The sequence below is a fragment of the Lactuca saligna genome, chromosome 7 (genome assembly GCF_052625555.1).
Source record: "Lactuca saligna cultivar CGN05327 chromosome 7, ASM5262555v1, whole genome shotgun sequence".
Lineage (NCBI taxonomy): Eukaryota > Viridiplantae > Streptophyta > Magnoliopsida > Asterales > Asteraceae > Lactuca > Lactuca saligna.
In genome coordinates, this window is record NC_136423.1 from 61,826,500 (window position 1) to 61,844,047 (window position 17,548).

The following is a 17,548-nucleotide window of genomic DNA, read 5'->3' on the forward strand; positions in this document are numbered from 1 at the left end:
CTATTTCTATTTCCGAGAGCTCTCATTCTCATATCTTTCTTTTGCTGTTATTCTTAATATTAAAAGAAATGTGGAACAAACTAATTCTATTGAGTGTTGTAGCACTTACTTTTAACTACCTTGCCTTAGCCTACGAGCCTAGCCCCCTCCAAGATTTTTGTGTAGCCGACCCCAACAGCTCAGGTATTGTCTACTCATTGTTACACATCTGATGTGCTCCTTTAATTACATTTACCTTTTATTTTTAACAAAAAAAATATTGTCTTTAACGTGCAGTCAAAGTAAATGGTGTAACATGCAAGAACCCAATGCAAGTTCAAGCAGCTGATTTCTTCTTCAGTGGGCTACACCTGAGGGGTAACACATCAAACCAATTGGGATCAAAGGTGACCCCAGTCTTTGCGACTCAGTTACCAGGGCTAAACACTTTAGGCATCTCAATGGTTCGGATTGACTATGCACCATGGGGACTTAATCCTCCTCACACCCACCCAAGAGCCACAGAGATTCTTACAGTTCTTGAAGGGACCCTACAAGTTGGATTTGTCACTTCTAATCCTGATAACCGCTTTATCACCAAGGTGTTGCAAAAGGGTGATGTTTTCGTGTTCCCTGTGGGACTTGTTCATTTCCAGCGGAATGTGGGTAATGGAAATGCGGTTGTTATTGCTGCATTAAGCAGTCAAAACCCAGGTGCAATAACAATTGGAAATGCTGTTTTCGGTGCAAATCCTTCAATTCCATGGGATATCCTCGCCAGGGCATTCCAAGTGGATAAGAGTGTGGTGGATCAGCTACAAGCCAAGTTCTAAAGTTACAACGAGTTCAATGACTAAAAAGGTTTACAATTGGTGTTGGCGTAATCGTGCGTTTGATTTCATTCATAGGCTTCTTTAATTTAAAGCTTCCATTCAAAATTATTTGTGTGCAATGATTTTTCAAGTTGGTATTTATTATTCATTGTGTAATTTATCTGATCTGTTGGTTTCATATGATAGCGCTTATAATTTTGAAAGTTTTAATTACTGACAACAAAATATTACCTGTAGACGCGGAACTTTACACTCTTAAATCTCATAGAATGCAAGAAGGGTTTAAATTTACAACCAGTAAAATCTAGAACACCTATCATTATGATGTATTTACATTGCTACATCAAAAATACATAGTTTAAAATGTTAACTAAGTCGATAAAGGTAATTTTGCGACTATTGATATAACCAAGATGACAAGGTTTTAGGCCACCGGCACTACTAGAAAAATGGGAACATTCTGACTGCTAATTCCGTCGGTGGTAATAATATGGAAAAGCTATTACCACAGAATTCCGAAATACAAATCTACCAAAATAAGGTGTAGACAAATAATTATGAAGGATTTCAAATGGATATACATCTTCACACTTCTCCAAAAGAAAATTTTGAATGCTACCGATGCACTTCTCAAAGACCGGTTTGTGTTACATATTTTACTAAATACCCATAGATGTCGGTTTTGATCATTTCAGATGGAATGCAATTTGAATCTGTTAGTGAGTTTTTAGCTGCAAATTTCCCATCGTAAAACAAGAGTTCTTTTTATTTAGTTTTACTTTTTTTAGTATTTGTTTTGAAGGTTTACACAAACACATCTTTTAAATCCAACTCCAAAACTATTCATTTCTCCACGACGTGACTTGAACTAGAGCCGGTCCATTCTTTTTTACTACCCGGGGCAAGATAAAAATTTTATGCCCTTTTTTATTTACCGTAAAATAGAGAAAACATATATATATATATATATATATATATATATATATATATATATATATATATATATAAACCTACAAAAATCACCTAAAACAATGTCTTCGTGCATTTTTTGAATCGAACATCTCTTATTTTACAATAATCCATATTTTGTAACAAAATCACTTTCTATACTAAAAATTGTTAATTCATTCAATCTTTTTGAGTCATGGTACTTTGGATATATGTTTTGAACAGATAACAAAGAACTTTCATAATTGTGTGCTTCATCCCGTAACATTTCTACAAAATTTGTAAAAAAACAGAAATAAAACTCGAAGTTCAAAAAATAATTAAATGTCTTTATGCATCCGATTCACATTTATGATATTGGGTGACTAAATTATGATGATTGAAGATTAAAACTATTACAAATATGATCAAATAGTCTAAAAAGTATTATGTACCATGATTTAAATATTTAGACAAATGAATATACAAAACTTTTATGATTATTGATTTATTTTGTTAGGATATAGGTAATATTTATTTTTTTTAAAATAAATTATGCTACAATTAAGGGTCTCCGCTTACGCGTCGATTTATCCCGCCTAGACCTATTAGTCCCTTAACCTCAGTAGACCGCCCGACCACCGGCTAGCGACGTTTACAACCTTGGGTAACGTACATACATTTTTACCAATAACGGAGACATAATCATTTTTTCATAATAGAAACTTACATTAGTTTTTTATCCATAATGGTAATGTATTTTACTTTTTGCCATAATAGCAATAGATTGTTTTTTATACATAATATCATCATACGTTATTTTTAACCATAATAGCAACATACTATATTCTTTATACCAATATAGACAATATCCTTACATTTTTTATCCATAAAAGCAATGTTCTTTATTATTTATCGTATACGGCAATAGGGCGTGTACAAATGACAAAGATGGGAGAATTTAGTGAGGTGTTGTAGCACGGTTAGGTTGTGTTACTTGTGTAAGTTTTATGATGGCCATCGTATGGAAAAAGACAATAAAGGAGGTTTAATTGATGGTGATTATCATATTTAGATTTATAATGTTGATTTAAACATATTGACAAAACAAAAACTTAGGCGGTTGGTAGGTTATACCTTAATGTATATGATGATATGAAGATGTAATTGGTAATACTTGATAGCAGATGGTGATAGATAGCAACAGAAAATAAAACACCATATAGACAAATGTATACCACAATGGATGATGGTAGATGCCGATGGTAAAAGACATGAGTTTGCTTGCTTATGTGGATTCGCGATAATACTTTTACTAGATTTATGCGTACGGCTTAGATATGTGTAAGAATTATCTTTTGCATTTAACTTGTAGTTGATTTTGGCTTATTTATAAGTAGAATAGAAACCGAAATCGGTACCATTGGCAACGTACTTTAGTTTTTTATCAAGTCTTCATACTTTCACATGTAATCATGTACCATAACCATCTGAACACATATTATGACATGTATAAGTAAAATATTAACTTTTTCTAGTAGATATAACATGTCAAATACTACACTACAACAATCGGAGCCTGTGCAACGACGATTTTAGACCCTATGGAGACGACAAGTCGTCGTCGGGAAAAAGTCGCCACAGGCGTGTCGGCATAGGTCTGTTAGGTCGTTGGAATAGCTAGCTCTATTGCGACGACATGTCGTCGGCACAGATTTCATCAACGACATTTTCGAGGGAAAAAATTATGTTTTATTAAAATCCTATGGCGACTATTTATCCTCGGGATAGCTATGGCGACCACAAGTCGCCGGGACAAGTTGAGGCTATTACGATGCCTAGTCGTCGCTAAAGGGTTTTATCAGTTAATGGTTATGGACTATAGCGACGACTAGTCGTCGGGATAGCTATTGGTTGTTTTTTTTTAGCTTTTGTTCAAATTCAAAACATCAAATTCAAGTTTAATATTACAATAAGTAGGTAACTAACATTGTTCATAATACTAAAAAAACATCAATCATCATTATAATAATCGTCTTCTCCTTCTTCTTCTTCTCCTTCTTCTCCTTCTTCTTCTTCTTCTTCTTCTTCTTCTTCTTCTTCTTCTTCTTCTTCTTCTTCTTCTTCTTCTTCTTCTTCTTCTCCTTCTCCGTCTTCTTCCATCCTTTCGGCAGATTGTTGAGAGCTAATTGCTTGTGTGTTATAGTTGAATAGAAAGTTAGGAAATGGTGGTGGTTGGAAGTTCGGAATACAAGCCGCCAATGATGCATTATATTGTTGCAAATATTCTTGCATTTGTTATGCATCGAATTGGGATTGAGATTGAGACGATTTGGAAGTGGAAGGCCATTCATTTGGAATTATACCGAAGTTGGCGATTGGTCTCCTACCCACCCCGCGGGCATGTCCACGTCTCGTCCCAAGGGTACATTCTAAACATTCTTCCTCGTTTACTTCTCCTCCTTCCCCAACCTCGTTTTGCATTTTCTCATATTCATTTTGAATTTTCTCCTAAAATAAAGAAAATAATTAACATACGTTAATTAAAACAAACAACTAAACTTAAACATTCAAAAAATAATAATATTCCTTAAACAAGAAACTATAATTAATAATAATATATTTAAACAACATATTCATTTCGTTTATCACTTACCCAATCTTCTTCTGCTCGACTTGTACACCAACCCGAACCTTCTTTGTAGCGTATTTGTCTCCAACCCTCAATATGTTGCGGCGTGATTCCCATTTGTTCCTATAATAAGTGAAAAAATAATAAATATATTTGTAAAAATGTTAATAAAAATTTTAAATAATACTAATGTATTTTATTACCTCTAAATAACGTCGTTGAGCATAGGGTCTACATCCGTGAGCACTTGTGTGTGGAAGTTTCGACCTAGTAACTTTATTTTTTTCCGACGTGCGTCTGTATTCCTCAGTAGGAACACGACGCCAAGTGTGTGGAAGTTTCGACCTAGTAACTTTATTTGTACTTGGTAGGAACACGACGCCAAGTATGATAATGCAACGGTACCTTTGATCCCACCAGATTTGAGATCAGTCTGACAAACATTTACCCGTTGTCCCCTATAAATCGATACGTCCGCCCGGAGATATCAATTCTTAGATCCAAAGGCCTACACTTGTTTTTGTCATACTCCTCGTACAAATTTAAGTTTCTCCCTTTGCCACGCATATTCACATTCACATTCTTCGCTTGTGCTATATTTACATATACAATTGGAAATTTAGAAATTTAAAACTTTAATATATATAATAATTAAAAATTTCATATAACTTACAAGATTGACAACCCGATGGTACACCGCGTGCAATCCTGTGTGGAGGTCTATCCCCACCATCTCCTCCGTGTCCCATCGCGACTTCTGCCATCTGTTTAACAAATATTATAAACATTCAGAAAATATAATAAAACTACAAATAAACAACATTTCAAAATTTAACAAATATTATAAGCAATCACGACATATAATAACAATAACATACCATCAATCAGATTCATCACTAGAACAATATACATGTACAACATCATCATCATTGTCATAGTTTTCATTATTTATTTCTTCATCTGAAGAGTACGTATCATCATCGTCATTTTCGTCGTTAATGAAATCGTCATCATTTATATTAGGAGCAACATTCCTCCTAGCAACCACACTTGATTCACCAACTTCACCTAAAGTCGTCTGCATAGGTAAGGTGCCTAAGTCGACAACCAAGGTAAAATCAGTTGATTGAGTGTTGTTCACAACATCTATCTCATTCACAACACCGATACTTGGATGTTTCCAAAGTTTTCGATGATGAACCTCTTCCACAACTCTTCAGTTATTGTTTTGAGTGGGATCTTGGAGATAAAATACTTGTTTAGCTTGTGTGGCTAAGATGTATTGTTGATCATCAAACCATGTTTTACCGACATACCATTCATGACTGGTATCGATAAGAATCATATTATTTATAGTCTTTAAACGTCCATTACGTAATGAGGCATTGAACCATTTACCACGAAAGAGTACAACTGATTTATCATATATATATGCAACTCTATGATCTCCTCCAATTGACCATAGAATGGTGTACCGTCTTCTCCGAATGTAACAACACCACTATTTTGAGTAGTGCGTCGGAGATCACGACTATTCACGACAAATCGGACACCATTTACTATGCATGCAGTGTACGAAATGTGAATTTCAGCCGCAAGTTTGTGTGAGCTACTTTTCATCTTAAATACTTATATTGAAATGTGAATTTCTTGTTCCGCGATTCATCAAAACAAAATTTATAATATAAAAAATGTTTATTATATAAAAAAAACTTTATATGTTGACTTTTCTGTTTTAGAAAAAAAATATATCAAATTTTTACTTATTTTTTGTTATTTCAGCCTAAAGCCGGTAACCAACGGTCAAATTTTTACTTATTATTTGGGTTACCACGAGGGTTAAGATATAACATGTTGTTAAAGATAAATTTTAGAGATATGAATTCGTTTATGAATTTTGGGTCGGTTGAGGCAATTGAATATCTTTTACCATATTTGATTCAATCATGAATATCTTTTTGTGAGTGTTCTTTATATGTATATTAAAATAGTAAAGTTAAGTAAAAACAGATTTTTTTGTAAAATATCTTTTTCTGTATTTACTAATTTGCGTACATCAACGGACAAATTATTGAAATAAGTATTTCACGTTAATTATTAACTTTGGGTCAGGTCACAACTCCAATATGTGAGTATTGAGTAAATAAACAGAGTATTAATATATCATAAACAGAATATTAATGTATCATATATATGTATAGTAGAATTTTCATTCTATACATCTCTACTTTCATACCAATATTATTGTTAACAAATTATTGATATCGTTATCTTGGTAAACATCAAAGATCATTTCATTATTGTCATATTGAAAGAACATATTTGGACTCACTACAACTATATATATATATATATATATATATATATATATATATATATATATATATATATATATATATATATATATATATATATATATATATATATAAAACAAACAATACAATTAGAAAAAAATTAGAAAAACACAACAAACAACAACACAATCACATATATATACAACACAATCACACACACACACACACACACACATATATATATATATATATATATATATATATATATATATATACACATACATACAAACAACAAAAAATTTCAACACAATTTGAATTCAATTTCAAAAAAAATTAGGAAAAAAAAAAAAAAACTAACCTTTTGTTCGTGATGTTCTATTTTTTTTGCTACTCAAAGAAGCAAGGTGGTGGCTGGTGGTGATTTCAGGCGGCAACACTAGGTGGTGGAAGGTGAGGCAGTCACTAGATCGGTGGAGCTTCACCACCGGTTGCTACACACAAAAAAACCCGAAATTAGAGGTAAAAATCAATATCAAACAACAATAAAAAACAAATTAGGGGGTAGAAACGATCTTGGATTGGGTTAATCATCGGAAATTGAAGCTGGGTAGCCGATTTCGTCGCTTGGGGGGAGAGGATGCAGAAAAATCGTCGCTGTGTGCAAATGAAAGAAAGTTGCGTATTTGTTTAGGGTATACCCCTATGCCGTCGACATAGGGTCGACATAAACGACGCCGTATCATTTAATCCTGGAATAAAAATATAAATGTAAATTAAAAACCCTGTGCCGACGACATGTCGTCGGGCTAGGGTGTTCAAAAACTACGTCGTTTTCTTTTTCTGGCATTTGGAATAAAAATAAAGGAAAAATCCTTTTTTTGTTACCTATACCGACGACACGTCGTCGGTATATATTTTCATATTACCGCGAACATTTTCGTTGTTCCCGCGAGACCTATGGCGACGACTAGTGGTCAAAGAAAGTTGGTCAAACGTTCCAAAAGCTATGGTGACAACTTGTCGTCGGCATAGGTTGACCTGTAGCGATGACTGCCGGCGTCGGGATAGGTGTCGTCGCCTTAGCTTTGTATTCTTGTAGTGCTAATATTCTATCATTTATACTTTTGTCCCACCTTTGAGTAAATTAACAATGTACTTTGCTAAATCAACCATTCCTTATATAAGTGCACATTTTAACTTTTAGCTTTCATCCAAAGTTACATTTTAAGACCTACCGAACAGCTCATTAGACTTGTTAATTAGCATATATTTTAGCACTGTTTACAATATGCCCTCATTTCATTACTTTCTATAGACTTGGCATATTTAACACTTTGAATACGTTTGAAAGACTACATTAAAAATATTTTAACATCATAAGATGAAGCATCACATAAGTTACATATAGGACCAACATCAGTTGTAAAGCACTGTCCACGAAGAAAACAACTGAATGTGGATCCACGTTATTGTCATTGTTTCAAGACTACATAATAAATAAAAAAATTGACTAAACAATACGAATTTGCGACCATTAACTCTTTCTAGTTTGTCTAGTGGTTAGTGTCCACCCTTAACTCCTTCATCTTCGGTAAAATAATATTGGTTTGACCATTTTCGCTCCACTAATAGAGTTCAAATCACAAATGAAAATTTTTCCGATAAATACCCATGAAAAATCAACGAATTTTCAACCGTAATTTTTTGGAGAATTTTTAACGGAATAACAACAGAATATTGTGTGGTCAAAAGATGTTTGATGCTCGAAAAACGATAATAATGATGTGAAAAAAAAAATGACGGGAATAACAACAAATGAAATCGATTGCATGAGCACCATCTGCAATTAACGATGGATTACTAACAAAATAACAACAAATTAAATCGATTCAAACCAATACAATGGTTCAGACTAATCGGTCCTGAAGTAATACCATAAACCTTGATAATAAATACTGTTTATTTTTTTTAATATATAATGACCTAATTACCATTGTCTAGCTCATACCTTTCAATACCATTGACACACATCCCTATAAATACCGTGTCACATGTGTATCGACACAGTTTGGTACCTTTGCGCATTTTTACATTGTGTCTATGCCTATGTGACACCACACAAAACAGGTGTTTGCCCGCCAAATCGTATGTCCCTAATCAAAGCTAGGTGAGTTTCATGCTCGGTTGCAACACACCCACACTTTAATGTAGGTGAGCTCCTCCTAGGAGACTCTAACATAATTGTATCCTTTCACAATGGCATCCTTCTAGAGTTCAGCTACAGATAATATATTGTTTTATTTAACAGATATAATATCTAACTATCCTATCGGCCCCCTAGCCAGAAATGATAATCACTCTCATCTCGAGTGTTATTAATTTGTAAAATTAGCACTTAAAAGGAACATGGTACGTAATTTCGCTTCTTAACATTTCAGAACTGATACTGACAAATTCTTGGCAACATAAAGGAATTAGCTAAAAAGCCGGCTGACCAATTCTTTATAATCCAAAGTGATCAGCCATCTATTCATATTTTAGTGGGGCCTAATGCTGTTTTTACGTGTTAGACGGCAATTCTAATAGATATATTATTTTTCTTTGGATGCGGAAAGACACAGTAAAGAACAAAATCATGAACCATGCAAATAAGCCCTATATATATGGAACCACAAAGCAGATTCTTTCACCAACAAAAACCATCTCCACTATTTCTATTTCCGAGAGCTCTCATTCTCATATCTTTCTTTTGCTGTTATTCTTAATATTAAAAGAAATGTGGAACAAACTAATTCTATTGAGTGTTGTAGCACTTACTTTTAACTACCTTGCCTTAGCCTACGAGCCTAGCCCCCTCCAAGATTTTTGTGTAGCCGACCCCAACAGCTCAGGTATTGTCTACTCATTGTTACACATCTGATGTGCTCCTTTAATTACATTTACCTTTTATTTTTAACAAAAAAAATATTGTCTTTAACGTGCAGTCAAAGTAAATGGTGTAACATGCAAGAACCCAATGCAAGTTCAAGCAGCTGATTTCTTCTTCAGTGGGCTACACCTGAGGGGTAACACATCAAACCAATTGGGATCAAAGGTGACCCCAGTCTTTGCGACTCAGTTACCAGGGCTAAACACTTTAGGCATCTCAATGGTTCGGATTGACTATGCACCATGGGGACTTAATCCTCCTCACACCCACCCAAGAGCCACAGAGATTCTTACAGTTCTTGAAGGGACCCTACAAGTTGGATTTGTCACTTCTAATCCTGATAACCGCTTTATCACCAAGGTGTTGCAAAAGGGTGATGTTTTCGTGTTCCCTGTGGGACTTGTTCATTTCCAGCGGAATGTGGGTAATGGAAATGCGGTTGTTATTGCTGCATTAAGCAGTCAAAACCCAGGTGCAATAACAATTGGAAATGCTGTTTTCGGTGCAAATCCTTCAATTCCATGGGATATCCTCGCCAGGGCATTCCAAGTGGATAAGAGTGTGGTGGATCAGCTACAAGCCAAGTTCTAAAGTTACAACGAGTTCAATGACTAAAAAGGTTTACAATTGGTGTTGGCGTACGCGTTTGATTTCATTCATAGGCTTCTTTAATTTAAAGCTTCCATTCAAAATTATTTGTGTGCAATAATTTTTCAAGTTGGTATTTATTATTCATTGTGTAATTTATCTGATCTGTTGGTTTCATATGATAGCGCTTATAATTTTGAAAGTTTTAATTACTGACAACAAAATATTACCTGTAGACGCGGAACTTTACACTCTTAAATCTCATAGAATGCAAGAAGGGTTTAAATTTACAACCAGTAAAATCTAGAACACCTATCATTATGATGTATTTACATTGCTACATCAAAAATACATAGTTTAAAATGTTAACTAAGTCGATAAAGGTAATTTTGCGACTATTGATATAACCAAGATGACAAGGTTTTAGGCCACCGGCACTACTAGAAAAATGGGAACATTCCGACTGCTAATTCCGTCGGTGGTAATAATATGGAAAAGCTATTACCACAGAATTCCGAAATACAAATCTACCAAAATAAGGTGTAGACAAATAATTATGAAGGATTTCAAATGGATATACATCTTCACACTTCTCCAAAAGAAAATTTTGAATGCTACCGATGCACTTCTCAAAGACCGGTTTGTGTTACATATTTTACTAAATACCCATAGATGTCGGTTTTGATCATTTCAGATGGAATGCAATTTGAATCTGTTAGTGAGTTTTTAGCTGCAAATTTCCCATCGTAAAAAAAGAGTTCTTTTTATTTAGTTTTACTTTTTTTAGTATTTGTTTTGAAGGTTTACACAAACACATCTTTTAAATCCAACTCCAAAACTATTCATTTCTCCACGACGTGACTTGAACTAGAGCCGGTCCATTCTTTTTTACTACCCGGGGCAAGATAAAAATTTTATGCCCTTTTTTATTTACCGTAAAATAGAGAAAACATATATATATATATATATATATATATATATATATATATATATATATATATATATATAAACCTACAAAAATCACCTAAAACAATGTCTTCGTGCATTTTTTGAATCGAACATCTCTTATTTTACAATAATCCATATTTTGTAACAAAATCACTTTCCATACTAAAAATTGTTAATTCATTCAATCTTTTTGAGTCATGGTACTTTGGATATATGTTTTGAATAGATAACAAAGAACTTTCATAATTGTGTGCTTCATCCCGCAACATTTCTACAAAATTTGTAAAAAAACAGAAATAAAACTCGAAGTTCAAAAAATAATTAAATGTCTTTATGCATCCGATTCACATTTATGATATTGGGTGACTAAATTATGATGATTGAAGATTAAAACTATTACAAATATGATCAAATAGTCTAAAAAGTATTATGTACCATGATTTAAATATTTAGACAAATGAATATACAAAACTTTTATGATTATTGATTTATTTTGTTAGGATATAGGTAATATTTATTTTTTTTTAAAATAAATTATGCTACAATTAAGGGTCTCCGCTTACGCGTCGATTTATCCCGCCTAGACCTATTAGTCCCTTAACCTCAGTAGACCGCCCGACCACCGGCTAGCGACGTTTACAACCTTGGGTAACGTACATACATTTTTACCAATAACGGAGACATAATCATTTTTTCATAATAGAAACTTACATTAGTTTTTTATCCATAATGGTAATGTATTTTACTTTTTGCCATAATAGCAATAGATTGTTTTTTATACATAATATCATCATACGTTATTTTTAACCATAATAGCAACATACTATATTCTTTATACCAATATAGACAATATCCTTACATTTTTTATCCATAAAAGCAATGTACTTTATTATTTATCGTATACGGCAATAGGGCGTGTACAAATGACAAAGATGGGAGAATTTAGTGAGGTGTTGTAGCACGGTTAGGTTGTGTTACTTGTGTAAGTTTTATGATGGCCATCGTATGAAAAAATACAATAAAGGAGGTCTAATTGATGGTGATTATCATATTTAGATTTATAATGTTGATTTAAACATATTGACAAAACAAAAACTTAGGTGGTTGGTAGGTTATACCTTAATGTATATGATGATATGAAGATGTAATTGGTAATACTTGATAGCAGATGGTGATAGATAGCAACAGAAAATAAAACACCATATAGACAAATGTATACCACAATGGATGATGGTAGATGCCGATGGTAAAAGACATGAGTTTGCTTGCTTATGTGGATTCGCGATAATACTTTTACTAGATTTATGCGTACGGCTTAGATATGTGTAAGAAATATCTTTTGCATTTAACTTGTAGTTGATCTTGGCTTTTTTATAAGTAGAATAGAAACCGAAATCGGTACCATTGGCAACGTACTTTAGTTTTTTATCAAGTCTTCATACTTTCGCATGTAATCATGTACCATAACCATCTGAACACATATTATGACATGTATAAGTAAAATATTAACTTTTTCTAGTAGATATAACATGTCAAATACTACACTACAACAATCGGAGCCTGTGCAACGAAGATTTTAGACCCTATGGAGACGACAAGTCGTCGTCGGGAAAAAGTCGTCACAGGCGTGTCGGCATAGGTCTGTTAGGTCGTCGGTATAGCTAGCTCTATTGCGACGACATGTCGTCGGCACAGATTTCATCAACGACATTTTCGGGGGAAAAAATAATGTTTTATTAAAATCCTATGGCGACTATTTATCCTCGGGATAGCTATGGCGACCACAAGTCGCCGGGACAAGTTGAGGCTATTACGACGCCTAGTCGTCGCTAAAGGGTTTCATCAGTTAATGGTTATGGACCTATAGCGACGACTAGTCATCGGGATAGGTACTGGTTGTTTTTTTTAGATTTATAGGTTTTGTACATTACCAATCCTGCATTTTTAACAAATCCAAAAAACATTGCAGCATATATCAATTTAAATACATTAAGTAGGTACCATTGTTCAAATTCAAAACATCAAATTCAAGTTTAATATTACAATAAGTAGGTAACTAACATTGTTCATAATACTAATAAAACATCAATCATCATTATCATAATCGTCTTCTCCTTCTTCTTCTTCTCCTTCTTCTCCTCCTCCTCCGTCTTCTTCTTCTTCTTCTTCTTCTTCTTCTTCTTCTTCTTCTTCTTCTTCTTCTTCTTCTTCTTCTTCTTCTTCTCCTTCTCCGTCTTCTTCCATCCTTTCGGCAAATTGTTGAGAGCTACTTGCTTGTGTGTTATAGTTGAATAGAAAGTTAGGAAATGGTGGTGGTTGGAAGTTCGGAATACAAGCCGCCAATGATGCATTATATTGTTGCAAATATTCTTGCATTTGTTATGCATCGAATTGGGATTGAGATTGAGACGATTTGGAAGTGGAAGGCCGTTCATTTTGAATTATACCGAAGTTGGCGGTTGGTCTCCTACCCACCCCGCGAGCATGTCCACGTCTCGTCCCAAGGGCACGTTCTAAACATTCTTCCTCGTTTACTTCTCCTCCTTCCCCAACCTCGTTTTGCATTTTCTCATATTCATTTTGAATTTTCTCCTAAAATAAAGAAAATAATTAACATACGTTAATTAAAACAAACAACTAAACTTAAACATTCAAAAAATAATAATATTCCTTAAACAAGAAACTATAATTAATAATAATATATTTAAACAACATATTCATTTCGTTTATCACTTACCCAATCTTCTTCTGCTCGACTTGTACACCAACCCGAACCTTCTTTGTAGCGCATTTGTCTCCAACCCTCAATATGTTGCGGCGTGATTCCCATTTGTTCCTATAATAAGTGAAAAAATAATAAATATATTTGTACAAATGTTAATAAAAATTTTAAATAATACTAATGTATTTTATTACCTCTAAATAACGTCGTTGAGCATAGGGTCTACATCCGTGAGCACTTGTGTGTGGAAGTTTCGACCTAGTAACTTTATTTTTTTCCGACGTGCGTCTGTATTCCTCGGTAGGAACACGACGCCAAGTGTGTGGAAGTTTCGACCTAGTAACTTTATTTGTACTTGGTAGGAACACGACGCCAAGTATGATAATGCAACGGTACCTTTGATCCCACCAGATTTGAGATCAGTCTGACAAACATTTACCCGTTGTCCCCTATAAATCGATACGTCCGCCCGGAGATATCAATTCTTAGATCCAAAGGCCTACACTTGTTTTTTTCATACTCCTCGTACAAATTTAATTTTCTCCCTTTGCCACGCATACTCACATTCACATTCTTCGCTTGTGATATATTTACATATACAATTGGAAATTTAGAAATTTAAAACTTTAATATATATAATAATTAAAAATTTCATATAACTTACAAGATTGACAACCCGATGGTACACCGCGTGCAATCCTGTGTGGAGGTCTATCCCCACCATCTCCTCCGTGTCCCATCGCGACTTCTGCTATCTGTTTAACAAATATTATAAACATTCAGAAAATATAATAAAACTACAAATAAACAACATTTCAAAATTTAACAAATATTATAAGCAATCACGACATATAATAACAATAACATACCATCAATCAGATTCATCACTAGAACAATATACATGTACAACATCATCATCACTGTCATAGTTTTCATTATTTATTTCTTCATCTGAAGAGTACGTATCATCATCGTCATTTGCGTCGTTAATGAAATCGTCATCATTTATATTAGGAGCAACATTCCTCCTAGCAACCACACTTGATTCACCAACTTCACCTAAAGTCGTCTGCATAGGTAAGGTGCCTAAGTCGACAAACAAGGTAAAATTAGTTGATTGAGTGTTGTTCACAACATCTATCTCATTCACAACACCGATACTTGGATGATTCCAAAGTTTTCGATGATGAACCTCTTCCACAACTCTCCAGTAATTGTTTTGAGTGGGATCTTTGAGATAAAATACTTGTTTAGCTTGTGTGGCTAAGATGTATTGTTGATCATCAAACCACGTTTTACCGACATACCATTCATGACTGGTATCGATAAGAATCATATTATTTATAGTCTTTAAACGTCCATTACGTAATGAGGCATTGAACCATTTACCACGAAAGAGTACAACTGATTTATCATATATATATGCAACTCTATGATCTCCTCCAATTGACCATAGAATGGTGTACCGTCTTCTCCGAATTTAACAACACCACTATTTTGAGTAGTGCGTCGGAGATCACGACTATTCACGAAAAATCGGACACCATTTACTATGCATGCAGTGTACGAAATGTGAATTTCAGCCGCACGTTTGTGTGAGCTACTTTTCATCTTAAATACTTATATTGAAATGTGAATTTCTTGTTCCGCGATTCATCAAAACAAAATTTATAATATAAAAAATGTTTATTATATAAAAAAAACTTTATATGTTGACTTTTCTGTTTTAGAAAAAAAAATATATCAAATTTTTACTTATTTTTTGTTATTTCAGCCTAAAGTCGGTTACCAACGGTCAAATTTTTACTTATTATTTGGGTTACCATGAGGGTTAAGATATAACATGTTGTTAAAGATAAATTTTAGAGTTATGAATTCGTTTATGAATTTTGGGTCGGTTGAGGCTATTGAATATCTTTTACCATATTTGATTCAATCATGAATATCTTTTTGTGAGTGTTCTTTATATGTATATTAAAATAGTAAAGTTAAGTAGAAACAGATTTTTTTGTAAAATATCTTTTTCTGTATTTACTAATTTGCGTACATCAACGAGCAAATTATTGAAATAAGTATTTCACGTTAATTATTAACTTTAGGTCACGTCACAACTCCAATATATGAGAATTGAGTAAATAAACACAATATTAATATATCATAAACAGAATATTAATATATCATATAAATGTATACTAGAATTTTCATTCTATACATCTCTACTTTCATACCAATATTATTGTTAACAAATTATTGATATCGTTATCTTGGTAAACATCAAAGATCATTTCATTATTGTCATATTGAAAGAACATATTTGGGCTCACTACAACTATATATATATATATATATATATATATATATATATATATATATATATATATATATATATATATATATATATATATATATATATATATATATATAAATATATATATAACAATACAATTAGAAAAAAATTAGAAAAAAACAACAAACAACAACACAATCACACACACACACACACATATATATATATACATACACATACATACAAACAACAAAAAATTTCAATACAATTTAAATTCAATTTCAAAAAAAATTAGAAAAAAAAAAAAAAAAAAAACTAACCTTTTGTTCCTTATGTTCTATTTTTTTTGCTACTCAAAGAAGCAAGGTGGTGGCTGGTGGTGATTTCAGGCGGCAACACTAGGTGGTGGAAGGAGAGGCAGTCACTAGATCGGTGGAGCTTCACCAGCGGTTGCTACACACAAAAAAACCCGAAATTAGAGGTAAAAATCAATATCAAACAACAATAAAAAACAAATTAGGGGTAGAAACGACCTTGGATTGGGTTAATCGTCGGAAATTGAAGCTGGATAGCCGATTTCGTCGCTTGGGGGGAGAGGATGCAGAAAAATCGTCGCTGTGTGCAAATGAAAGAAAGCTGCGTATCTGTTTAGGGTATACCCCTATGCCGTCGGCATAGGGTCGACATAAACGACGCCGTATCATTTAATCCTGGAATAAAAATATAAATGTAAATTAAAAACCCTGTGCCAACGACATGTCGTCGGGATAGGGTGTTCAAAAACTACGTCGTTTTCTTTTTCTGGCATTTCGAATAAAAATAAATGAAAAATCCTTTTTTTGTTACCTATACCGACGACACGTCGTTGGTATATATTTTCATATTACCGCGAACATTTTCGTTGTTCCCGCGAGACCTATGGCGGCGACTTATCGTCTGCACAGATATAGTGGTCAAAGAAAGTTGGTCAAACGTTCCAAAAGCTATGGCGACAACTTGTCGTCGGCATAGGTTGACCTGTAGCGATGACTGCCGGCGTCGGGATAGGTGTTGTCGCCTTAGCTTTGTATTCTTGTAGTGGTAATATTCTATCATTTATACTTTTGTCCCACCTTTGAGTAAATTAACAATGTACTTTGCTAAATCAACCATTCCTTATATAAGTGCACATTTTAACTTTTAGCTTTCATCCAAAGTTACATTTTAAGACCTACCGAACAGCTCAATAGACTTGTTAATTAGCATATATTTTAGCATTGTTTACAATATGCCCTCATTTCATTACTTTCTATAGACTTGGCATATTTAACACTTTGAATACGTTTGAAAGACTGCATTAAAAATATTTTAACATCATAAGATGAAGCATCACATAAGTTACATATAGGACCAACATCAGTTGTAAAGCA

At 33.5% G+C, this 17,548-nt stretch overlaps 2 protein-coding genes across 2 annotated transcripts; both read left to right on the top strand.

Annotated features, from left to right (window-relative positions):
• LOC145005041 (putative germin-like protein 2-2) lies at positions 1-827 on the top strand. The gene is made up of 2 exons (XM_078964088.1): positions 1-183; positions 277-827. The coding sequence occupies exons 1-2, from the start codon at positions 69-71 to the stop codon at positions 810-812; spliced, it is 651 nt and encodes a 216-aa protein (XP_078820214.1). The 5' UTR covers positions 1-68; the 3' UTR covers positions 813-827.
• Positions 828-9,373: 8,546 nt separating this feature from the next.
• Positions 9,374-10,191, top strand: LOC145005056 (putative germin-like protein 2-2). Its single transcript, XM_078964102.1, has 2 exons — positions 9,374-9,556; positions 9,650-10,191. Exons 1-2 carry the CDS (start codon positions 9,442-9,444, stop codon positions 10,183-10,185), a joined length of 651 nt encoding a protein of 216 aa, XP_078820228.1. The 5' UTR covers positions 9,374-9,441; the 3' UTR covers positions 10,186-10,191.
• Positions 10,192-17,548: the final 7,357 nt, after the last annotated feature.